Source organism: Pelobates fuscus, chromosome 9 (assembly GCF_036172605.1).
Source record: "Pelobates fuscus isolate aPelFus1 chromosome 9, aPelFus1.pri, whole genome shotgun sequence".
NCBI classification, from domain to species: Eukaryota; Metazoa; Chordata; class Amphibia; order Anura; family Pelobatidae; genus Pelobates; species Pelobates fuscus.
Genome location: NC_086325.1, coordinates 159267865 through 159293052, shown reverse-complemented (window position 1 = coordinate 159293052; position 25188 = coordinate 159267865). Strand labels below are relative to the sequence as shown.

The following is a 25188-nucleotide window of genomic DNA, read 5'->3' as shown; positions in this document are numbered from 1 at the left end:
TGGCTTTGCCCCTAATCTGCCTCCTTGACAGTCTAAGCCAATCCTATAGGAAAGCATTGTGATTGGCTCAAAATAACACATCTAATGAGGTCAGCCAAACAGGCAGATCAGGGGCTGAGCCAGCAGCTGCAGACTTGAACAAAAGTAAGATTTTACTATATTTAGGGAAGCAAGAAGGGGCAAGAGGGCTAGATAGTGGTTTTAACACTATAGGGTTAGAAATACATTTTTGTGTTCCTGATCCTACAGTGTTCCTTTAAACTGTGGATTTGAAATATACCGTTTGATGATGATAATATTACCATATTATACTCTTGACTTTTTTCCTTTCCTCTAACCGCTACTGAACAAATCATCTCAAGATTAATATTGTTTTAAAGGGACAGTGCCACCTACAATGAATGCTAGAAGTCATGTTCCCCCGAGCCCGGATTACTGCTCTGAAGTTCACGGCTTATTTCACTAAACACTATTTTCAATACAGAACTATACTATTTTCTGTCCTCCTCCCCCCCCCCCCCCCCCCCCGCCCCCTTACTTTTTTCATATTTGGATTATGCACACACATATGCATTATGCCTTCTGTTTGGTAAGAAGGATAAAAAAAACAAAAAAACAAACACCCACTCAAACACCCACACTGCTAGGAAAATACTTTGCTTTGGACACTTACAATGAAAAGCGCCTATAGTAAGGGGAGAAACAAAACAAAACACAAAAACAACTACCACAAATACACTGAAAATACACTTCCTCCAGAGAATCGGTTTGCTCACCTCTTCCCCATCGGGTTCATCCATGTTAATCCAACGCTGCTTTTTTTCATCCCAGACAATCTGTAAACATGTAAAGCATGAATTGCTGTTAATATAATGCTCCTCTTTTGCCTATTAGGGACTATGAAATGGTGACTGGCAGAGGATACAAGCAGAGATGTGATACTGCGATATTGCACTGTATGAAAAGTTGCGTTTGGCAGTAAAACATAGAAGGGAAAAAAAGCAGCTTAAATCTATGAGCACAGTGTTCTGGGACATAGGAAGTGAAAGATGGCAAAAGCTTCCGCTAGGACATAGGCAGACAACCTCAAACCAAGCGGTTCTGCTCATCCAATCCATTATGATCTGTGAGAGCCAAGGCTGACTATCCTTGCTCTGGTGTGCAGCACAGAATGCAGACTAAAAGGTACACATTGACCCAGTTCTTACAGATTTGTTCCTGTCATCAGGTAAGTGAGCTTCATTCTTGCCTTTTCCCATCAGCCAGCCAATTTTCAGGGGAAACCAACTTCTACCATTCTATAAAAACACCATGTAGAGAAACATTGTTACAGAGGGCTTATCTCCTACAAGTCAGATCTCAAGTATGTGATTATTCTGATTTTATTTTTAGATGAACCAAACACACTACCGATCTGCAGTAGCAAGATTGTAGCTCCATGGTTGTTGCAGGGGATGGGGGAGTAAAGCTTCTGCGGCTAAGTCAGTCACATGCAAACACTCTTTCTTTAAGGACAATAATGGAGCATCATGAGACTATTTTCACTGCAACTGGTAGTTATTTACTGACATTTCTAGACCTGCAGGTTATTTGATTATTTTAAAATCAAACTTCCATTAAATCCCTACAATCAATAAATCCATAGACGAGTCCCACTTTTTGATGAGAAATTGTAAAATCTTCCAATTCTCTCTTCCTGTCATTTCACTGTTGATGACCTTATCCATCAATCAATAAAAGCTCTGAAAGATGATGGGGTGGGGAGGGGGGTGAGGGGGTGTCACGACAGATGAACCCAGAAGGAGGACAGACCTGCTTTAAATAAAAGTCGCATCTCAAGTAACAGGCTTTCTTTACTGAATCAAGTGCTGTGTAACGTGAAGATGAAAATATGATGGTATAAATTACCCCTTGAGATGCCTTATGAGCCTTCGACTCTTTCTTGGCTTCCGGTTTGTCTAATTCTGGGATTGGAGGAGGGGGAGGTGATGGCTGCATCCCAACAGAGCTTCTCCTTGCTGAACCAATGGAGTGGGTCGAGGACTCAGACGTTGTCCGTGTCCGTCTCTGCATGGATGAAAAGAGTGAGATTGTTAAAACAATATTTGAAAGAAAGAGAAAAAAAAATGAATCTGCAATCAAGAAGTGAAATTAAACTACCCAACATCCTACCCAACAGCCTGTAAATCCAACCCAGTCAAGAGATTTACGGAGACAGAGTAAGGACTACTTTGTCTCTGTATATTTTCCACACTGGGCAGAGGTACGGTCGTCTAGACGTGTCAATATCCCACCAGTGACAGCTTCAGGGAAAGCAAGAGTACTGAAGAGATTCCGCTGAAAGAAGATGGCTGCGCCCGTGAGAAACAGGTTCAAGTAAGTAGAACTCACCTTTGCCTGCCCTCCCGGCCACTGGGGATGTCACCATCGGGGGTCTTTGCAAATTCTGCAAAGTTCCCAGACAGAGACAGTTGTCCTTTAAGCTATGGTTAATAAACAAAATAAATAAACAAAAATTCAACCTGCATAACCAACTCCGAATGAACATGTATACAACCTTGAAGGAGCCTTTTAAGAATAGGTTGGTACTTACAATGTGTGACGAAGACTGGGAAACCGTTCTGGATCGCTGTCCTGGAGCCTGTGTAGACACAGAGCAATATGAATTTATGGTATGCTCATTACATGTACTGTAATAACAGCAAGGAGGGATCAGATGAAATGTATCCATTCCAAAAGGAGATGCAGTGCACACAATTTGATCTCATGCATTTTAATAACATGGTGGCGTGTGCGGGATTTAAATGTTTTTCAGAGAAAAGTGTCTATTTACAACAATGACCCCCCCCCCCCCCCCCCCCCCCCAGTCGTGCTGTGTATGAATACAACAATCTCCATGGAGCATTCCTTTGTCTAAACTTGTATTTCTCATACGACAGAAAGCTCCATGGTACTAGAATGGAGACAAACCATTGTATAATAGCAAATACACCAGGATTAAGTAAACTTTCAGGGCAAACAGAAAACCGATTAATGCAGCAAACGATATTTACCATTTTAGCCATTTCGCCATAAAAATCAAATCCGGAATCAAAGGTCGTCTTGGTGGGTGAATGCTGAGGAATTCTTTGGGCTCCTTTAAAGGAAGATAGAGGACAACTTAAGCATGTAAATACTTTAATGTGTTACAAAATTATATGTTTTCCTAATCATTCACATGTCAAGGCAAAGCAACATATTCACAGTAAATATTGGGTTATCAGATTGTTATTTTTTAACGCCCACTTTTAGAACATTGAAAATCATATTGCGATGATAATTTTCGTATGAAATAAATTGTTAAATAATGCCAACGAGTGCACCTGGGAGATATATATATATAAAAATAAAACCAAATGTTCAAATAGAGAGTGAAAAAAAAATTAAAATACTGAGCTCCAGGCCTTATGTGGCCCTAGAACTCCAGATTACAAGGGTAACACACAACAAATCAGTGACAGTTTAGCTGAATGACAGACCTGGATCCTGATTCCACTGGGGAACAAAATCTGTTGGTTGCGGAGGCGGCGTCAGAGGATCTGCCACGGATGGAGCGTAGGTAGCCGTCTGCTCATTGCTGAATGGCACAAATTGGAGCCCACTAATTGGAGGAGCATATCCTGAAGTGGGCCCTAGAGACTGAGGCGTCCCTGGGTAAGAGGACTCATTGCCTGCAGGCGGTTGATACACAGATGCTGCATTTTCAGGACCTAGAAAGCAAAAAGTTACGACAACCACAATGAAATGTCAGCGTCTCATCTGATTTGTAATAGAATTAAAGTTCCAAATTCAGACTAGAAAGTACTCCATGTGACTCAAACAAATTGATCCACCTCCGTCCATGTGTGAAGCTCCAATGTAATCAGCATTATATATTTATTTTTTGAAAGATCTCACAGCCAAACAGCCATACTCTGATTAATCTCCTCGGCTAATTTACTGAAGTTAATGTGCCCTACCAACTTCAAAAGGAGTAAGCAAATGTTGGTGTTAAATCCAAATTAATGGGGAGGACTAATCATGCAAAACAATCCAAAATGGCAACCCCAAAAACACAAGTATTTTAAAGGTGACAGACCACCATATAGGGTGAAAAAAGCAAAACAAAACTCCAGTTCCCTAGGTTTGTCTTATGATGCACTTTATTAATGAACAAATCTAAAAGGCTGATAAATGTTTAATGTAATAATGCTGTGAACTAATCTCCAGTGTGAGACTGTTCTATGAAGAAGCAGGTGTTCTTACCAGGCAAAACTAGTTGAATGTTCTGACCATCGGGCATAATGTTGGGTAGGTAGTTAGCCAGTAATGGATTATCAGTCCCAGCAGGCACATGCGGAGGCGGTACCATGCCATCGGTTTGGCTGATGTGGTCCACCTCAGAGCTCGGAGTGCTGCAGGCGTATTGCTGAGGGGTGGTTCTGCCAGTATTGTATACAACAGTTCCTTGCTGTAAAATGTAAAAAGGGTATAAAATGTTCCCGTGTGAAAATTGCGATTTAATCTAAAAGTTGCAGTTCAGATTTTAATTTGTTTCTTACTGCTCCGAGCTTTCCCCAGTCTCCTCAATAGGTACCAAAATATTGCAAATTATTATAGAAAATAATCAGATTAAATTACAGATTCAAGTAGAGAAAAAAAATTGACACAAATTTGTATACCTTTATCTGCATGTCAAGATGTCGGAGACGCAAGAGCCAAGGAGGTTCAATAAATAATTCCTGCTCTGGTTTCTCCTTCAACTGAGGGTCAAAAAATCTCAAATGGGAGGATACCTGTATATCAAAAAACAGCACAGTTAGAACAGAAGTCATGCCTTGTCATTGGTGCAGTATGCTGTGTTGCTGTTGAACAGCAAGGCAAGGCAGGGCCTAGCGCACAGAGCTAACGGAAGCTCTATGCAGGAGCGTTCAGTTCCACAGGAGGTGGCAGTGACAGCACAGCAGGTTCCAGGTAAGTTGTCAAAAAGATTAGCAGGTTATTTGGCTACTTACCCTACGGACGTACCAAGGCCTCCCAAACACCATAACTCAGTGGTAGGGAACCTTCGGCACTCTAGATGTTGTGGCCTAGAGTAGAGCATCATGGTAGATGTAGTCCACAACATCTAAAGTGCCGAATGTTGCCTACCCTGCCATAACCAGCGCAACAAACTGTAGTGATTATGGTGCTTGGAGTGGTTCTTTTAAGAAGTCATAGACATAGCCGTCACTTGTGTTCATCCTTGTTAACATAAGAAAGGTGAAATCTATGGCCACAGTTCATAAAACCAGCCACTGATGGGAAAAGATTTCTGCAGAAGTGGAATAAGCATGTCAAATCAGCAAATTATTTTGTGAACTGTGAGCAAATTAGATCTGGGTGCAGGGAAACCTTAGTTCGACCAGAGTAAGAAAAATAAAATAAAAATCACCTCAAGTAGCTGGCTGACGAGTACTGGGGAGTAATAAGACGGATGCCTTAGTACAGTTTTGGCGATGACCTCGCAGTAATGGAAAGCTTGAGCGCAGAGACCACACTCCGCCAGACGGCAAGCGTAAATGAATTTGAAAACCTGCAGAAAAAGATGACCATCGTGATAAAATCTCCACCAACCAAATTGCTATTCTATGCACCAACATGGAAGGATATGCTCTTACCTGTATATTGGGGAGTGAGATGGTCTGCGCTCCAAGTGACTGGGAATATTCATACGCCTCTGTTCTTTGGATTGCCTCATTGGTAGCAAACTTTGTAAAAGGCAAACTGTTCAAAGCAAAATAAGTATTTAAAGGGCAGTAAAGATCTGTGCAGTCTATAGCAGAGTTTTAGCCTTTCGAGATTAATGGCAAGTCAGACTTGCCAAGGTTTATTGAGATTTTCCTAACCTCAGCTACTTAAAAAGGTATATTTTCTGTGTGGGAACCACTTTGGAAAGATATGGATCATACCTTTATTTTAATTTGTAAACAATGCATATTACCCGTGGAGTATCACAAATGTGATGCAGTGCCATAGCAAATAACTTATGGGTTATTTTCACTCAGCGATCTCCCTATTCCACTCACTAGATATGGTGGCGGCACACAATAAAGAATCAGGATTTGGTGATTACAGGCAAGAATGGGGAAAAAGGCAGAGCTGCATTCTAACAATGTGTACACACCTGCAGCTCCTAAATTTGGCATTAAATCCTGCAAATCAGTGGTTTTACCTGTGGTTGGACCCGATAAGAACCAGTTTAGTGGATTTCTTGGTGAAAAAACCAAAGCCGACCTGAGCCATCAAATAGCAGAAATGAGCAGCATCTAAGAGACCTCGAGAGGCTGTGGGAGGCAGAAAATCACTTTGGGTAAATGCAGGAATGATAATGCAGACAGTGCATTACAGCCTGTTGCAAGCAAAACCCTGGTTATTTTCATAAACTTAATAGGAGCACAAATTCTCAGCCTGTCGGCTGTTACATACGTAGAATTCCAGAGATAAATTAGAACCCTGAGACAGTCACCTATACAGTCCATGCAATAACAGCACACTTACTAAATTAGCAAGCTCAATTACTAGCAAAGGCTCACAGTAAAACAGGACTGCTCACTAAATACGGAACGTGCAGGGTTCAGAGGGAGATGTACATTTTAAACAAAACTGCTAGACAAAACTCTCCAACTTGCACTTTTGCCCTATAATTGGCAACTCCCCTCTGAACTCTCCACAATTCCTTGTTTAGTGAATGAACCAAAATCCCATCTACAAACTACCAATTTACCCACCCCTATCAGTTCAACAAATTATTTCCATAGAAAGTAGAATTATTTACGTACTGGTCATTTTTAACAGGCAACAAGTGAAAGTGCAGCATTATTGAGGCTTTAACGTTTAACAGTTTGCTACCGCACTTCTATGCTCTCATTTCGAATTGCATTTTTTTATTAACACAAAAAAATAAAAAGCACCCCCCCCCCCAAAAAAAAAGCACCTGCAGAGTGTAAACCCGATGTGCATTAAACATAAGTATAGCCAGGGTGCACACATCCTGGGGTGATATTCAAACACTGCAAGTCCATTATTTATTTTACATTTTATTACTAGGTAAAAGCAAAGCTGGTGCACATACCCAAAGTATCTCCCATAGTGGTTATGGTCCGAGTTGGTACATCCACATTATTTGTAATATTTGACAGAACCATTGCAATGTGAGGCCTCCAATCGCCCCATTTTTCATCGCCACAGCACTGTAATACACATCATTCAATTAAAATAAGCAAAATTTAAATGGTGGCCAAGGATGGAGTTCATCTGTTCTTTCTATTGATTGCATTATAAAAATCAGTCCATTAAGCAAAATGAAAAAAAAAAAATCTAAACTTTAAAGTTGATGCATTTGGTATAGAATCCATGTTTTGCAGCTTCTACAAAGAGCTCACACAAACCTCTTGATTAGTGACTCAGCCAAACATGCTAAGCATATCGTATTAAACAACGAGGGTTTGTACTACTACTACTGCTCAAAGCTAAAAGCTGAACTACAACTCCCAGAAACCAGATGGTATAATACATGAAACATTTATGAAGAAAAAAAAAAGAGAAACATTGCAGGTAAAAAGGGAGGGGCACAATCAACAACAACAAAAGAAAACATACACTCAAACCGCTAAATTTAAAAAAAGCCCACCCAGGATAATTAATGGGACACATATATACAGCCTGAACTGTCCCTCTAAATACTATTTTGCAGGTTGGACACAGACACACATTTCTTTCATTTGTGCAAGCACTCAGGCTTACCGTGGCAGCAGCTGGCATCCGTCCAGACAAGAGCTGATAAACAGTCTGCAGTGGATCATTAATTGGAAGGCTGTTGGCAAACCTAGATTCCAAATCAGAAACACAAACACGCATTATGGCTCAGGCAAATTACAAACTGAACTCAACGCTGCCACTTTACATTCTTTAAACGATACAACTTGGGATTTGTCATTGTTTCAGTATTAAATTTCCCACTGTCCGAGACTGGCTGGCTCAGTTAGAAAAGAGATAACCGTCTCTAGCTTACCAAAATCTCTTATGAAAAACTAAGGGACATTACAGATTATTGGCAAAGACACTTGCTCTATGGAAATTCCAAGTTTAAAGGGAGACAATAGCTTTCCTCTCCTTTGCACTTCCACTCGATTTGAACTGTGGGTGACAGATAAACTACTTACACCATAAAACCTCACCCTGAAGAGATTAATGCTGCGAGAATGGTTATTTTTATCCCATGCAGTTCCTCCAAGGAGGATCAAAAGGATAGAAGAAACAACTATTTTTGTCCCTTCCAATTTTTTTAGAATTAAGAAATAACAGTAGTTTAATTTCCTAGAAAAACAATACAGCTGCTTTCTGGCAATATCCGATGTTACCTGGTCATGACTCGTGCATGAGTTCGGCTGTCCATTTTGCTGGCAAGTAGCAACGCATGACCCCACAGCCCGTGTTTCATAGCAGATTCTAACGCATCCTAAAAACAGCACAAGAACATATGATTGGCGTTTGCACAGTCAGTGAAATCGCTCGTTCACAAAGGGACACATTAAAGATTTACCAGTTTGAAAGGGGATCGAGTCGAGCTGTGTACTAAATTACATGGAACAAAGCTTGCTCTGTTACAGGATTTCTCACTTAGCAGCAACAAGTGAAATCAAACAAGGTTACACCATCTCAACAAACCCAATATGATAAATCGGATCTTTGTGTATTCTGAAATTTAAAACTGCTTTGGATGGAAGTAGGAGCCTACCTTTTTACGTCCAAAAAGCAGTAGCTCTCTGAACCTCTCAGTCTCTTTCTCCAGTATTCTCCCTGTACATGGTATTGAATCCGTAAGAAACGAGAGCTGAGAAGCCCCGGATTCTTCTTCCTGTTCCAGTGGTTCATTGCTGAAATCGATCAGATTTGCCTCATTTGGAGACTTCCCGGGAAGCCAGACAGTTCTGTGATCTTGTAAGAGAAGTTCTGCTATATCTGTCCCAACAACGGTCTATGAATGAAGGAAAGTTTAGAAAATGAGGGGTCACAAACATTTGACTATTTCCCAGTGAATAATTTCAGCAGCAAATGTGAGAAGGATCAGTGCAATGTCATGGAGGCACAATCGCACAGAGGGTACATTTATTTTATAGAACAAAGCTGAACTTAGACATTAGCTGGTTAAGGCATCAATAGCTCTGGTTATAACTTAATATGGGCTGTGGACAGAATGTGCAATTTAAGCTTTGATTTAAATATACCCGTAATTTTGCATTAGCCTCGACCGTTTTCTTATCTTAGTACAACCCCATAATTAACCCCACTTGTATGTGATAATAAAACGGACAGTGCCACTTTAAATAACTTGCATACCTTTTCAACATATGTGAATTATCTGTAGAAAGAGTTTTGCAATGATAAAAAAAAAATAAAAAATGTCTAGTAGATGTAATTACCCCATTTTGCCTGCAAAGTAACACAATTAGGTCCCAGAGAAGACGAGTGGACTCTTGATCTAGCAGATTTTCATTGTGTGAAGACTCCTTGGCTTTGTTCTGGGCAAAATTAATTACATCAACTTTGTGAGTTTCATCCCTGTGTGGAGAAAGAAAACGAAGTAAGTATGCCACATCGTAGCGCCCTCGCTTATACCGCATGACATTCGTTTGTCAATACATACCGATTATATATTCCCACTGTATAATTTTATAGTGTTACTTTTTTATAATACACTATGCAAATGAAAACATCTTGTCTTTAAGAGATACTAACTAAAACCACTTCATCTTAATGTACGGAGCTTGGTGCTTAGACTCAGCCTTTTTTTTCGGACAATGTAAAACATGACCATTTGAGAGATATGGCAATGTTTGCATTTGTACAAAGCCCATGCCACTGAAAATATTTGCATTCGGTGTCATCACACCCAGCATAACGATCGGTCTCTCCGCTCTGGCCGTGACCACCTCCTGTCCGTTGTCCGCACGCGTACGGCCAACTCGCGCTTGCAGGACTTCTCGCGGGCGGCTCCCTTCCTGGCAATTTGTGTATGTGCTCTAGGCCGCTCAACACTATTCACAGCAAATTCCTCTATAGATACCATACTTACATTAAACTGGTCCTCCCACAACTATAGCCCAAAGTACAATACATACAAGATTATCATCCCACATATGTATGGGAAACTGTACAAGAGCAGATAGGGGACTTACAACCAATCCAATTCTTCCTTAGGCTTTTGATACATGCCAACACAGCTCTCCTATGGCTAACCCACAGCATCTCGCCCTTGCTGCGGTTGCAGAAAAAGCCTATCCTTTTCTCTTTCTGAAGTTGCCTTAATCTGGTGTAGTGTTTTGTGTATTTTTTATACATTTCTTTATAATGGCATGAAGCCCATTGCTTTAGTTCTTATATATGTTAAAGTTTAAAACAAACAATGAATGAGGGAAGACATTTAGAACCTAAAACTTACTTCACCAGAGGACCAGGAAAAGATCTCAACTCCTCTTGTTCTGGACTACTCTGCATAATAACCTGTAAAATACCAACAAATAAACCAACGTATCCGGATAAAAGACAGGAAACTGAAACGAATACGGCATTAATAATGTAAATGTACTCCAAGGACAATCTATAATTTGCATGTGTAAAGGGGACACACTGACAGTAAACAGGACATTCCTGGAATAGCAGGCCAGGGAATGGTCGAGCTAAACCAGACAGTTAATGCATGAAACTGTGAGGGAAATCACAAATCAATGAGGAAAACTGCAAAAGGTGTTATTTAAAAAGAAATTAAATGCAGACAATTTAAATTTAAAAAAAAAAAATGGGTGATAAACCCACTAAAATACCTCACACAATAACACTGCATATATGATGTCCAAAAATCTAGATCAAAACACGCTATTTGGACATATCTTTTAGTAAAGCTCCATCCAGGTATTTGTATGGTTTGAACATGTCAATCAAACTAGTCTTTCTATGTGCATTCCCTGGGCTGTGATCAGGTGATATATACAAGTATGGTTGCTTCACCTGAGCTCATGAATGCACTATTTCCTGACTGTATGCCATCATACGCCAAAGATGGTTATCTCACAGAAATAACAGAAACACTGCATGGAACTGCCCAAGTTAGTCAAGCAAGCCACTTCATGGTATTATAAGCCAACGGGGATCACAAAGTAGATGGGAAATTCTAACATTTAATTAATTTAGAAAATAAAAATCAATGTTTTATCATATGAGCTTGCAGAGGCAGGGCCCTTGAACTATAGCCATATAACCACTTCATTAAGTTGAAATTTGTATAGTTTGTTTCTGCCTGCTCTTCTAAACCTCTTTTAGAACATTTAAAGAAATATTTAGATGTGTTTTGCTACAGGGACCCTCCAATCAACATTACCTGCAGCCGCCAGACTTGTGATAGCTACGTTTCGGAAGAACATTCATTCTTTATTTGATTTCACTGCTGAAAACCTCTGGCACATTAGAACTATTAGCAGTTAGTCTCAGAGGCTTTCGAAAGCAAGGGCCTCATATCTACTGTTGTCGACCTGGAGTTGTGGATATGACCGGCAGTTACAGAAGCTATTTTTACTTGCTATCTCTCAAATTTCAATGGCTCTTGTATTCGATCAATCTCCTGTTCAGAAATTACATACTGCATAGAACAAAATCACTAGGTAAAATTATAATAAACACTCAAAATAAAAGCAGGATTTTTGTTGTTGTTTCCCTTAAAATAAATATTTTGTAAATGAGGTTATGTATAAAGTTGGCCAGTTATATATATATATATATATATATATATATATATATATATATATATATATATATATATATATATATATAAAAAAAAAAAGGACACCTATATGATTGACAGAATTGACAGGAAATGCCTTGCTATGACAGTACAAAGGTACAATATGTTACCTCCATGTTATGGATCTCAACTAACGTGGGCTGCCCGTCGGAAGGGAGGTTAGGGAGTACTTTGATTAAATGCCCGCCAGGGCCAAATCTGGCACAGACATGCGGGCTTCCAAACTTCTCTGGTGTCATAGGTCTTGCAGGAGCTAAAAGCAAGTATACAGAACAAATTAAAACATGATTTGTACCACATGGCTGGTAATTGATGATTATGGCTGTAGCTAAATAAAATATATTCACTTATTAATCTATCATATCATCCTTGCCATAACAGCTGTCCTGTATGGGGGAAAAAAAAAATTTCTAAGAAAATACCAGAGGTAAATGTGTGAATTTCTCATTTTAGAATTCCCAAATTTGAATGCTTACAATACTTTCTGTAGTAAACTAGCATAGCTAACCTGAAGGACAGCATGCTGAAACACAGCAAGACCTTGCTTTTACGTATGCGAGAAGGAAATTGCAAAAATCGCCACATCTATTATCTACAAAGTCTTTAACATCATTTATGTGCTCTTCTTCAGCAGTAATTCAAATAAAAGTTAAGTGTTTTTAACAGAAAGAAAATTAAGCGTATTGCTCATTCATTTATCTCCATTTCATCTTTATGTTCTTAGGATACATATCTGAAAAACCTGTTAGAGCACGTACCCCAACATATTATTAGATTAGCACAATTTGGAATTTAGTAAATATGCCAACTGAACTAGAAGGATAAGCAACTTTTTCTTTCCCTAAGCTTAAAGGACCACTATAGGTACCCAGAGCAATTCAGCTCAATGAAGTGGTCTGGGTGCCAGGTCCCTCTAGTTTTAACCCTGCAGCTAAAAACATAGCAGTTTTAGAGAAACTATGTTTCACTGAGGCTTAATCCAGCCTCTAGTGGCTGTCTCACTGACAGCCGCTAGAGGCGCTTCCGTGATTTTAACTGTGAAAATCACAGTGAGAAGACGCTGGACGTCCATAGAAAAGCATTGAGTAATGCTTTCCTATGAGCAGTTTGAATGCGCGCGCGGCTCTTGCCGCACATGTGCATTCGGATCTGAAGTCGGCAGAGGGAGGAGAGGTCACCAGCGCTGAGGGAGCTTGGCGCTGAAGGGGTTTTAACCCAGCAGGAGGGGGGCCCTGAAAGTGTGTGTGTGTGTGGGGGGGGGGGGGGGGGGGGGGGGGGGGGGACACACAAACCTAATGACCCTATAGTGCCAGGAAAACAAGTTTAAACTAAAGTTGAAGAAAAAAAAAAAAACACCACAGGTTTATAGACATGTATATTGGTATAAAATATAAATACAAGTGACAAAGAACATTATGCATTCCACAATGAAAGGTCACAAAATCTCTACCTTGTTCTAGTGCCTGCCATTCTGTGTTGCTCTGGTAACCATACTGATAGGAGTCTACCGGTTGCTGGTTGTTGTAATCGCTAGGGTACAGCCCATATGTGTAGTCAGTGAGAGAAGGATTTGCAACCTGGGAATCATATGCACCTGCAGTGAGATCCTGCTGGCTCTTGTATATCTGACTCTGAAAAGATACAGTGTTACTAGCATCGGGTCTCTGGCAATAGAGGTTCTGTAGAGGTCTAATATGAAATACTCACATGTTGAGAGTGGGAGCTGAAGCTGCTCCGCCGACTGTGGGTGCTGTGTTCACTACGCAGGCTGCGGGCAGAATGCTCACTGTGTACACTACGCCTGTCGAAATCATCTTTGGCGAGATCTCTTCGGGGTTCGTTCTCATCATCAAAGCCCCCAACATAACGAGGGTCGTACTGCCAGCGATCTTCATACACATCATACCTACCAATCAGAGTCAGAGTTATTGCAAACCACATGCAGGTAATAACAATTAATGTACAGCATTTCATGCAGAAGCTTGCTGATCTGCAATCATACAATGGCTACATTTTGCACAATCCTCCACCAGCTCACGCCATTTAATTATTATTATTGGTATTTATATAGCACCAACTAATTCCGCAGCGCTATACAATATTATGAAAGGGGGAAATTTACAATAAAGGAGACAATTACACAGTGACACAGGAACAATAGGTAGATGAGGGCCCTGCACAAACGAGCTTACAGTCTAGAGTTTTAGAATTTTAATGTCACTTCAAAAACAGTCACTTCACAAGTTCAGAAATGTTTACACATTTGTCTTGTCTGCATTATATGTCAAATACAAAAAAAATGTCTTTCAACATGTGCGTGGAAGATTCATTTGTTACGCTACAAATAGTACCTTTGCACTAACCTCAATCTACATTAAAGGTCACGGCAATTTTTACATCACCCCTAAAGAGAGTCTAAAACAAACCTGCTAGGATACGCATACGGGACTTTTCTCTGGTATGGATCTTCAATGCTTCCATACATGTAGTTCCAGTAATTGTTTCTGGGGTCTCTATAGCCAGGATCGTATGCACCAGGATAGCGGTCCCAACGTGAAGGGTCTGTGAGAGCAGAAAGAGATAACAGTAATCTTTAAATCTTTGAAGGCAACATACATCCGCCTGAACAACTGGTGGATAAACAGTGAACCAGCAGCTATGGGTGATCTGCTATCCAACAACAGATGGTCACTAGAGAAGTGGTTAGGAATCTCTGCAAGTGCAGCAGATGAGGACTGCATATCTCAAGGTACTCAGCCAGCCATTAAGGCTGAAATGCAATATGCAACACCTTACAGTTCCATGAATGGTTTAAAGGACCACTCTAGTGCCAGGAAAACATACTCGTTTTCCTGGCACTAGAGTACCCTGAGGGTGCCCCCACCCTCAGGGACCCCCTCCCGCCAGGCTCTGGAGAGAGGAAGGGGTTAAACTTACCTCTTTTTCCAGCGCCGGGCGGGGAGCTTTCCTCCTCCTCTCCATCTTGATCGCGACGTCATCGGCTGAATGCGCATGCGCGGCAGGAGCCGCGCTCGCATTCAGCCGGTCGCATAGGAAAGCATTCATAATGCTTTCCTATGGACGCTTGCGTGCTCTCACTGTGATTTTCACAGTGAGAAGCACGCAAGCGCCTCTAGCGGCTGTCAATGAGACAGCCACTAGAGGATTTGGAGGCTGGATTAACCCTCATTATAAACATAGCAGTTTCTCTGAAACTGCTATGTTTATAAAAAAAAAGGGTTAATCCTAGAGGTACCTGGCACCCAGACCACTTCATTAAGCTGAAGTCGTCTGGGTGCCTAGAGTGGTCCTTTAACCCAACGCCTGGAAGATGGCACCAAATTACCCTTCCCCTCCATTTCCTCTGAAGGTATAAGGATTCCTGTACATTTTCAATCATTTTACTGTATGGGGATCTAGTGATAGGCTGAGAGTGTGAGTCGACTCTCTTAGCCCATCAATGACAACCGTCAGAGGCTGGACGAGATTGGACGTTAATTTTCAAGACTTTAGGGATTAACATGGGGTGTTAATTTCAGATCTAACCCCTTAAGATAAGATGGTTCTCAGGTCCTCCACGTACCATAAAAACGTACTTGCATTGAAGTTATCATGGTGCTCATAGTGACTCTTTAAAAAGGGCTTCAAAAAGGGAGATGCATCACTTGACAATTTTTTTTGTTATAAAACCCAACAAGCACCTTTAAAAGGACACTATAGTCACCAGAACCACTTCAGCTTAATGTAGTGGTTCTTGTGTATATAGCCTGTCCCTGCAGCCTTAGCACTGTAGACATTGCGCCTTTTTTTTTTAGCAAAGGCATTGTTAACATTGCTGGTTAGGAGCAATTTTAGTGGCAGTCACTCAGATGGCAACTAGAGGTGCTTCCTAGTCCAGTGCCAAGCTGATCGGCGCCGCATGGCATTTTGCTGTGCATGCGCAATAGCCTCCCAACGCTCTCCTATGGGAAAGTTTGATTATCTCCACTATGGAGGTGGAGCCAACTGCAGTGAGACCAGCAAAGGAGAAAAGGTGAGTAAAAACCACCATTCCTATGCAATGCAAGGTGGAGCCAGGGGCCTAAATAGTTAGTTTGTGTAACACTGTAGTGTCAGGAATACATGTTTGTGTTCCTGGCACAGTAGGGTTTCTTTAGGCATATCTACAAACCAAAATAAAGAAAAACCGTGAAAAAAATATATAATGAAAATTTTTAAACAGACTGCATTATTGGAAACGCATCTCAGCTAGGGGAATTTCTTCATCACCCAAACCCCTACCTTAACCCACCCATCTCTGTTTCATATCAGTCCACCAATGAGAGAAACAGGGCATCTCTGTGCAGCAGCAGGAGAGAAAAATCTGACTCCGGAGCCTGTGCTGTACTGATCAGACCCCCTCTCTTTTCCATCTGTCAGATGTTTCAAGGTGAATAGATATTTCAACTGTACATGTATCAGGCACAATACACTTTCCCAACATTCCTAGGGATAGGACACCGATTGGTTAGAAAGTGGGTGTGGAAAGCATAACAAAGAAGAAGCAGTAAATATGAAAAGAAATGTAATTATTTATCGTTTTTTTGCAGTATTCAGAGTGAGGCAACAGTCTCATTCAAAGCTAAAGATTATGAATGAGACAGTTGTCTTAAAGCGATCTATGTCCCTTTAAGTGTGATGAGCTAATAAACAGCATTTCACAGATCTACCTCCATATTCGTAATGCCCTTGGAAATATTCTGGGTAGTAATTTGCAGGTGCAGCCCAATCTCCTTTTGTGCCGTATCCCTGTCTAAAAGCGAGAAATAAAGAAAAAGAATAACATTTAAAGTAAAAAAATAAAAATCAATCAAAAATCACATTGTTAAAAAGAGGTTTCTGTATCCACCATAAAAAGCTCTAGAAAAATATGCCAATTGCATGGAAATGTGTAACTGCAGATATTCATAAAACAAATCGCTAAAATGTTTGTTTAAATGCAGAAATGTAAAATTAACCCCTTAAGGACACATGACATGTGTGACATGTCACGATTCCCTTTCATTCCAGACGTTTGGTCCTTAAAGGGTTAAAGCAACACTATAGGCACCAAAACAACGTTAGCTTAATGAAGCAGTTTTGCTGTCTAACTGCCCAATTTGCCATTCAAGAGTTCAATCACTTTTTTTTTCTGTTTATGCAGCCCTTGCCACACCTCCCATGGCTGGCTCACACAACCTGCATGGGAAAAATAGGTACATATTTAAATGTTTAGTTACTTTACAAGTTATCTCCTGATCTCTGAATTGAACTTAAAACACACACTGCAAGTCTTAGAAGGTTATTAACAGAGCAGGAGAAAAGAGATTCTAAATAAAATGGACAGTGCGATAAAGGAAGTGTAAACATTAGTTCTCTCTTTACAGGAAGTGTTTAGGAAGGCTGTGCAAGTCACATGCTGGGAGACGTGACTAGAGCTGCATAAACAAAGTGATTCAACTCCTAAATGGCAGAGAGACTGCAGGAGCATTATCTGTACATCAAAACTGCTTCATTAAGGTTAAGCTGCTTTGGCATCTATAGTATCCCTGCAGCAGTAAGGATACTGAGCAAGGCTGGGTTAAGATTTAGGGATGGGCATTCAAGTTACAGATAACCAATTTGTGTTAGGATTAGACTTTGTTTATAGATTAAGATTAGTTGCTCTACATGACCAAAATCCTTACTAATTACAATAATGAGCCACACTGTAACACCAATCAAGTGGCCAAAACCATCTAATCTCTTAATCACCTGTGACTATTTTTCCAAATCAAAACGTCAAACTCCAAGACACTGAAGACCGCAACCAATAAACATACCGTGAAGAGGGTCGATCTGAAGACTGACTGGCTCTCGAACTGGGTCGTTCTGGTTCTTTGTAGGGGTACTTTCCTTGGTATGAAACATAAGCTGGGTCATAGGCTGCATAGGGGTCCTGCAAGAGAAATTCCCTTTAGAATAACCAACAAAGGAAGCCGTTTACCATCACGAGCTTTACTCCTGCATAGTGTAGGATTTGTTTCTCTCATTTAATGAATTGCATAAATAATTAAACATAATTAGCAAATATCCAACCCATGAAATGCCTCATTGCTTCAATGCGCTAAAATAAGATAGAACTGCTGGAAGAAAGCAGACACCGGTACATGATCAATGTGCGTGATAGCAGTAGTACTAGACAAGTGTAAAACAGCACAACACTAAACTACACCATTTACAAAGCAAAGACATCATGCAGCTGTATGACACAAATCATGAAAATTGAACCCGTCACCAACAAGAGATAGATTTTAAAACGTTTGTACCTGAGTTGCTGTCTTCTATAAAAGATAGCAAGTGTAGTTAATGAAAGAAAAAAACATTTACAATTTTAGGCCACAATAATGTCACAATTCAGCTACCTGCCTAAAACCCGCAGTTCCCTTGTCAATTCGACAATTTGCAATTTAATGAATAAATGCCTTATTTGGGCCACAAAAACTAAGACAAAACAATAGATGAGAGAAAAACAAACAGAAAGAAAAATTCTAATTTATCCTAAAATAAATTTGCTAGTTGGATTTCAAATCAGATTAGTGAATATATGCCATACTGCGATAAAAACATTGAATAAATTAGGCAAAATACTACTTCGAGACAGACACATTAGTAACAATACAAGGATAATGTGCCCAGAGTTCTGAGGACCTACCTGATAGTACATATGTGCTGCTCTGGATTCCATGGGTTGGTATGCTGGTGGGTATGTGCCATAAGTCCTATAGTAGTAGTAACTATCTGCTTGTTGTGGTGTCTGGGAAGCAGGAGGTCTTGGTGGAGGTGGATACCCAGCTATATTGTTGAGGCTTACTGGGGCTGATGTTCCTGGAACAGTTTGAGCAGTATGTGAAAGTGGCTCAGAAGGTCCATATTTAGAAGATAGCTCAGAAGCACTGGTAATGGGATGTCCCACAGGGGGTTGCTGAACATCTGCCACTTGATTTTCTATTTGTGGTTGGTATGACATGGGTTTAGGTACAGGAGCTGATTGGGAAGAGCTCAGAGATAACGGTTGTGAGACAGGAACCATGTATTCTTGCGATGTTCCTTGACCCTGTTGAGGGTACCCCAAAACAGGATGCCGTCTTCTGTCATCAGTAACCTGCTGATAAAAACCCTGCTTGTTAATATCGACCCCAGGCTGGAAATTCTGGACACTGACAGACTGTATAGGGAATACAGGCCCTCCTGTGAGTGGACGGCTAGGAATCGGCACCTCATTATTTGCACTGTGATTGGCAGGTGCCCGTGGTACAGTGAAGTCCAAAGCACCAGCGTTCTCCACCTGGCTGTTGGAACGGTTGACAGAACCACCACTCATAGACACTGGTGGAGCAAACATGCCATTTCCATTACCCACCGGTAAATTTGATCCAGCAGACACTGGGATAAAAGATTTATTAACAGAACCAAAAAGTGCACTTTCACCCTTCACAGTCTTTTGATTTTCTGTGACTAAATTAAGGGGTAACTGATTAGCGGACGGCATTACGTTATTTAATTGTTGATTAGGAAAAGGTTCATGAGCATGATTATTAAATGTTGTAGATTTGTTGTTTAATTGATTAGAGGACACAGGTGTATTTAGGACAGGTCCTGCTTGTATTAGTGAAGCATTTTCATTCAAATTAAAGTTACTGCCTATGCTTGTAGGAGCAAGCTTCTCAGTGACTGCAGAATCATTTGCGGAACTCAAGTTCTTAACTTGATTTGGTAAAGATAAAGAGAAATTAATTGGCTGAAGCAAATTATAGGCTTTATTTGGAGGAGCAATTAAAACAGGCTGATTTTGCAAAGACTCAGTGGGCGGTGAAGACAAAAGACTGGCGTAACCTGAACTTGCCTGGGAGTGAAGCTGATCATCATCTGTAATTTTAGGAGGATTCTCTAAATTTTCAGAAGAAACGTGTTGTTCAGGTGGGGTCTCATATTTAGCCAATTCTGGCCTGCTAGGTTGAGGACCCGATAATCCCTCTTCTGGGGGCTGAATGACCTCCACTTGAGACTTAGGAGGAACGTACAATGCAGGGGCAGCCGGAGCAAGAAGAACATTTCCACCAAAATTTGGTAGTTCCCCTTGAGCCCACAGGGTCGTAGCAGGACTCTCGCATTTTTTGTTTGAACCATGAGCTCTTGAAGGTGGGCGTCTGTCAAGTAAAGCAGCCGTATTATCTAAAGGTGGACCACCTACCGACTTAAAAACATTTGCAGTGTTTGCGGCAAACAGCAAAGGATTCGGTTTATCTGAGAAAACGGTCTCCATGTTATCAGGCGGATGCTCCAAATTCCCCGGGGAAGCTGCTAGCATATTAATACCTTGAGAGTTATTTGGTGGCAGCTTAAATCCTTCTCGTCCTTCCACAACCACTTTAGACTGGTCAACCTCAGCTGGTTTTAGACCTACAGCATGGGACCTAACAGGCTCAAAGGAACTATTTGCACTTGTCTGAAATATTCCTGTAGGCTTAGGTGGACTTGGAGTAGGTGGCTGCGACAAACTCCCATGAAAATTGTTTTGGGCCGTAGCCTGAGCAATCACATCTCCACCCATTGGAGAAGAATCTATCTGCTTAAAGAAACTATTAGCTGGATCATTTTCCAGTTTACCACTCTCTTTTTGAATAAAAGTCCCCACCAGCTCTTGTGGCCTGTTCGCACTGCTGTTTCCTGTTTGCAAACTCCTGTGACTTAAACTACTGTAGTTGGACGACACACTATCAGATCTGACAGGCTGATTTAAACAGTCAGGCATTTCTAAGTTTGGACCCCCTTCAGTATGGGGAATGGCATTTTTAGGTTGGTTGGGCCCCGGAACTGGTCCATATCGGAACAAGTCAGAATTTGCACTAGAAGGCACAAGGCTGATGTTAGGATCATTTGGGAGAACTTCTTGATTTTGAATGCACTCTATGTTCTCGACATTGTCAAAAGGTGGTTCTGTTACATTGCCTGCTTCAACAGGTACATGGTCTCCAACGGCATATATATCATGCTGCCATGTTGCCTGTGGCTCGTGAGGACTGTTGATATTCTGAGACAAAAATGGTTGAGAATTTGGAGAACTGGGTCCCAGTGCAACCGAGGACTGCGGCTGAATATTTGCAACTGATGTCTGGGGTTGTGATGAAGGCACACTAACCTGATGTCCCATATTCTGGAACTGAGAAACATCATATGATTGCCTATTAAATGTGTGCTGCTGCATGGACGATATTATTTCTACATTTTCCGCTTCATCCCCTTTAAAGAACATTGATACTGTACCAGATTCTGAGCTTGGGGCACTCTGGGTGGCTGCTTTCTCACGTTCATTCAGAAGTTTTTGTTCTGGGACAGAAGGAGGACCTCCAGATTGCATGAGGTTGGGATTCGGTAGAGGTTGGTGTGTTTGTTCTTTATACGGTGGTTTAAACCAATTGCTCTGTTCAGGTCTGTGGCTATGCATATAGTCCATTTGATGTACATTGCTGAACTGGGAACTGCTGTGCTGAAGGACATTATTTGCACCACTTGCAACTGGAAACTGTGATGCAGTGGACCTCGGTGGCATAGGAAGATATGATGTGTCGTTGGGATGAAATGGTGCTTGGGGAGGAAGATTAGACACTTCTAAATAAGGAGGCGAAGAATATGAAGCATTGTAAGACTGATGCTGGGAAGCTGGTGGGAAATTCTGTGCCGAGGTAGGAGGTGCACCCTGCATGGACCCCCAAGGGCCAGTGCTTTGTTGAGGTGGAGCAGGAACAAATGATGGCAATGGGGCTGAAACAGCACCAGTATTATTCAAATCGGGAGGGTTACTTTGCCGGCTCTGAGATCGGTTCTGAACAGGTAAAAAGGCATTTTCAAGTCCACTTGCCATGTAATGAAAAGGTTGTGAAGGAGGATGGCCGAGTCCAGGTTGTGAAGAAGGTACAGAAGCAGCACTATTTGTAAAATATCCACCCCCTGTAGAGGGACCAGCTGCTCCTGTAAACTGAGAACCTCTAGGCACAGCCTGGGGTACAGATCCCTGTGCTGATGCTTGTGTCCCCTGGGAATTCTCGCCAACTGCTGAAGCACTGACTGGCACAGGCTGGTGGTACAATGAAGGGGATGGGCTTGGCATTGCCAACAGATTCCCTCTTGCAGCATTGCTTCCAGTTGTATTTTGCGGTGTCATTCTGCCAAATGCAAATGGATCAGTTACTGGTTGCACAGAAGCTGCAGCCGCTGCAGTGGGTGTAGGCCCACATTTACGACGATATGCATTATTAGTCATAGACATGCGCGGAGGGCCATTGGACCCAGGCGGCCCAGACGGAGGCGGTGGCTGCATTTTTGTTTTTCAAGTTAAAGTCAGCAGTTTTCAAGTGAACTTCTAACAGGTTATGGCTGCAAAGAGAGAAGGGGGAAAAAGTTAAAACCAGAAACAAATTGCAGGTAAATAATTTCAAAACAATAAGCAAACTAAATATTGTTTGCCTTTCACTACATTAGGCCCAGTGCAAGCATTCTTTGCATCAAAAGGACATCTTTCAGGGTTATTCACTCAAGAGAGATATTCATGTTGAATTTAACTCTGTAATGGTGGGAACCACATTTTTTTAAATAAATATTTTCTTCAATTCAAACTTTTTATTAGATTTTAGAAGGATTAGAATGTCGGGTGGAAGGTTTTAATGAATGTTCTTTATGCATATCCTTGCGCACACACAATTCCCATCGCAAGAAAGTACGCTATGCATTGAGGAATGCCTCACACAGTATACAGGGAGCCCACAGATTAATATGCGCACCCACTAAGGTTGCGGTGTTAAAGCTATTAAAAAGGTGCAATCACTTTATTTTTTTATTTTTTTTAAAGGTACTGTCACTTTACAGATTTTTGCAACCCTTAATAGCCAACTAAAGGTTAACTTTTGTTAAAATAAACAAACAAACAAAGTACTTCTTCCACGTGATGCTGCACACACACAAACCGTCATGGCAGGTGTGTGCATACTGCGGCATGGCGGGAAAGTCTGTGCGCTTTATACGCATCTCAACTGTACTTATTATCCCAGCTAACAATTCAAGGGCATCTGCTGTGCATAGTGAAGCTATCAGCGTTAATACTTTGTTTCAGTAAAACAATGGCAGTCCCTTTAAACTCACTTTTGTAAACTCTATTGTAATGTTTACTGGGGGGAGGCTGGCACCAGAAATACGTATAAACGTATAGCCATTTTTCCTAGGATTCCAGATTGAACTAGAAAAGACTAGCATGAAAAAAAAAAAAAAAATTCCCACTAAAAAGCAAAACAAAAAACTTTAAAAGTGACAAAACAAAAAAAAAATCTGTAGGGTTTATTTACTAAACTCAAAACAGTAAACTGACGTCTGAATGGAAAAAGTTAGGCCAAAATATGAGCTTTGACAACTTTTTTGGCTATTTTAGCATTTTAGTTAGATTTCAATTTGTTCAGTTTAATTAATAAAACCATTAATGCACATTTACCAGCAAATTGTATTCCCTACACGTATTATCCAATAAGTACCATCATACAGATATGAAGACATTTTAAATAGGTCTGTGAGGTCAGCCAACAAAAGAATGAAGTAACATGCAATTTAGAGCAGGACTTCTTAATAAGAAATGTTTACCAGCAATAAGGAGCACTGTAGCCGTAGGCTAAGCAGTGGCAATGGATTCAATTTACCCTTACAAGCCAGATGACATGCCTGGTCTGTCACCGTACTGTAGAATTTGCCCGGCCCCTTTTCTGGAAGGGGATAAGGAGATTCTTTACTAACTGCAGAGATTATTACACAGGTAATATTTTTTAAACTTGAGCAAGCAGGATGTTAACAGGATCTGGTGACTAAACAGTGTTACAGGTAGAGCAGAAATTAAATTCAACTAGTCACGTGGAACATTCTTCCCAATGAACCTTAAACAGTAAAACAATCTAGTGGAGGTAAACTGCTGCCTTTTCAGCTATTTCTGAACTACAATACCCACTATCCTCTGCAACTGAAGCATGGGAGTTATTTACTAAACAACGTGTGCTTAGTGAAACAAGGGAGTCAAATCAGCCAAGCCTTAAAAAGACAGTTTGAATATTGTGATCCTCTGTTGTCGACCCACATCTCACACTACTGTTTAGTGTCCAAACACCAAAAGCAAGAATCACTTTAAGCCTTTACGACCACAAACATGACATGGCTATTACAAAAAAAATAAACTGCCCAACCTGGGTCTTGAAAGGGTTAACCCGCTTTTCCATTAAAACCACTTTTATGTACTTTGCCTTCAAACATGCTTAATAAAAACAGGTTTCTTTTTCCCATATGGGAGGAGAGGGGACAAAAAATAAATAAAACTAAACTAGAAATTATCAATTAGAAAGGATAAAAAAAACAACAGCTTCACATTTTGGTCCATAAAACGAATGCTGAATTAAATACCTGAGCTGTGTAAGTTACGTACGGTAAGCTTGTGTCCTTTTTTCCGCAAGCCTGGTTTAGTGAATAAATCTCTGATATAAAATTAAATAAAATGCTTACAGAGCGCCTCTGCAGCATGAATAAGTCGAAGATGAGTGATAAAGTGAAAAAGCTAAAGCAAATAAATTGTGCTCTGTAGCTGCTGGCGTGGAACAGGGCACGTTTAAAAAACAAATATGAGCTAATTTTATCTTTCCTTACAGGGGAATGGTGCCCTCTGCCTGCAATATTACAGTAATGGGATCAGAAACACTATTACACACAGGCAGTGCTTTAACAGGCTTGCTGCAGTCATGCAAACAGCCCGGATATGGAACTAAAAACTCCATCAGACAGCTTGACTGGCTGTGTATGCTGGGAGTTGTAGTGTGAAACGCAGAGATTTGCCCTTGCGCAGAAAAACGTGAATCTTTTAATAAGTTCATATCCATAAAAAGTGAGCTGAGCAGTTAAGTAACTGTAGCTGATGAAAATATTTTACATTCACCTGTACTGACCATGTCAGCAGTAAGCCCCAGCTACAAGTCAATACCATTTCTATTAAAAGGGACTATGACAACTGCATTCAAAATCTATGTTAAAGATTACACTGTCCAGCAGACACCTTTAAAGAATGACACAATTACTTTATAGCTTTACATTAATGTGTTAAAGGGGTTTGAATTTTAAAATGAAAGAAAAAATTAAAACTGTATTCTTGTAGATAATTTGGCCAATCCATCATATACGATTGCTTTCAGCAAAGTAGTCATTTTTCACACAACTGATGCAATAACTGGTACTAGTAATGTTTGCGGGTCCAC

The 25188-nt window shown here is 40.7% G+C and overlaps 1 protein-coding gene across 3 annotated transcripts in view; it reads right to left on the bottom strand.

Annotated features, from left to right (window-relative positions):
• Window positions 1-22286, bottom strand: part of SEC16A (SEC16 homolog A, endoplasmic reticulum export factor) — a 33115-nt gene extending 10829 nt beyond the window's left edge. For all 3 annotated transcript variants that reach the window (XM_063432869.1, XM_063432870.1, XM_063432871.1), the window contains exons 1-24: window positions 18570-22286; window positions 17698-17813; window positions 16567-16649; window positions 14284-14419; window positions 13565-13763; window positions 13308-13488; window positions 11968-12110; window positions 10502-10563; window positions 9483-9621; window positions 8798-9037; window positions 8421-8518; window positions 7804-7885; window positions 7133-7250; window positions 6233-6344; window positions 5679-5784; window positions 5453-5593; window positions 4701-4814; window positions 4285-4489; window positions 3519-3749; window positions 3054-3136; window positions 2594-2641; window positions 1909-2067; window positions 1209-1298; window positions 777-836 (exon numbers count right to left, since the gene is read on the bottom strand). In XM_063432869.1, coding sequence (XP_063288939.1) covers window positions 777-836; window positions 1209-1298; window positions 1909-2067; window positions 2594-2641; window positions 3054-3136; window positions 3519-3749; window positions 4285-4489; window positions 4701-4814; window positions 5453-5593; window positions 5679-5784; window positions 6233-6344; window positions 7133-7250; window positions 7804-7885; window positions 8421-8518; window positions 8798-9037; window positions 9483-9621; window positions 10502-10563; window positions 11968-12110; window positions 13308-13488; window positions 13565-13763; window positions 14284-14419; window positions 16567-16649; window positions 17698-17813; window positions 18570-22235 — 6612 coding nt within the window. In that variant the 5' untranslated portion in view covers window positions 22236-22286. The remainder of the gene's footprint in view (window positions 1-776; window positions 837-1208; window positions 1299-1908; window positions 2068-2593; window positions 2642-3053; window positions 3137-3518; window positions 3750-4284; window positions 4490-4700; window positions 4815-5452; window positions 5594-5678; window positions 5785-6232; window positions 6345-7132; window positions 7251-7803; window positions 7886-8420; window positions 8519-8797; window positions 9038-9482; window positions 9622-10501; window positions 10564-11967; window positions 12111-13307; window positions 13489-13564; window positions 13764-14283; window positions 14420-16566; window positions 16650-17697; window positions 17814-18569) is intronic.
• Between the last annotated feature and the right edge of the window lie 2902 nt (window positions 22287-25188).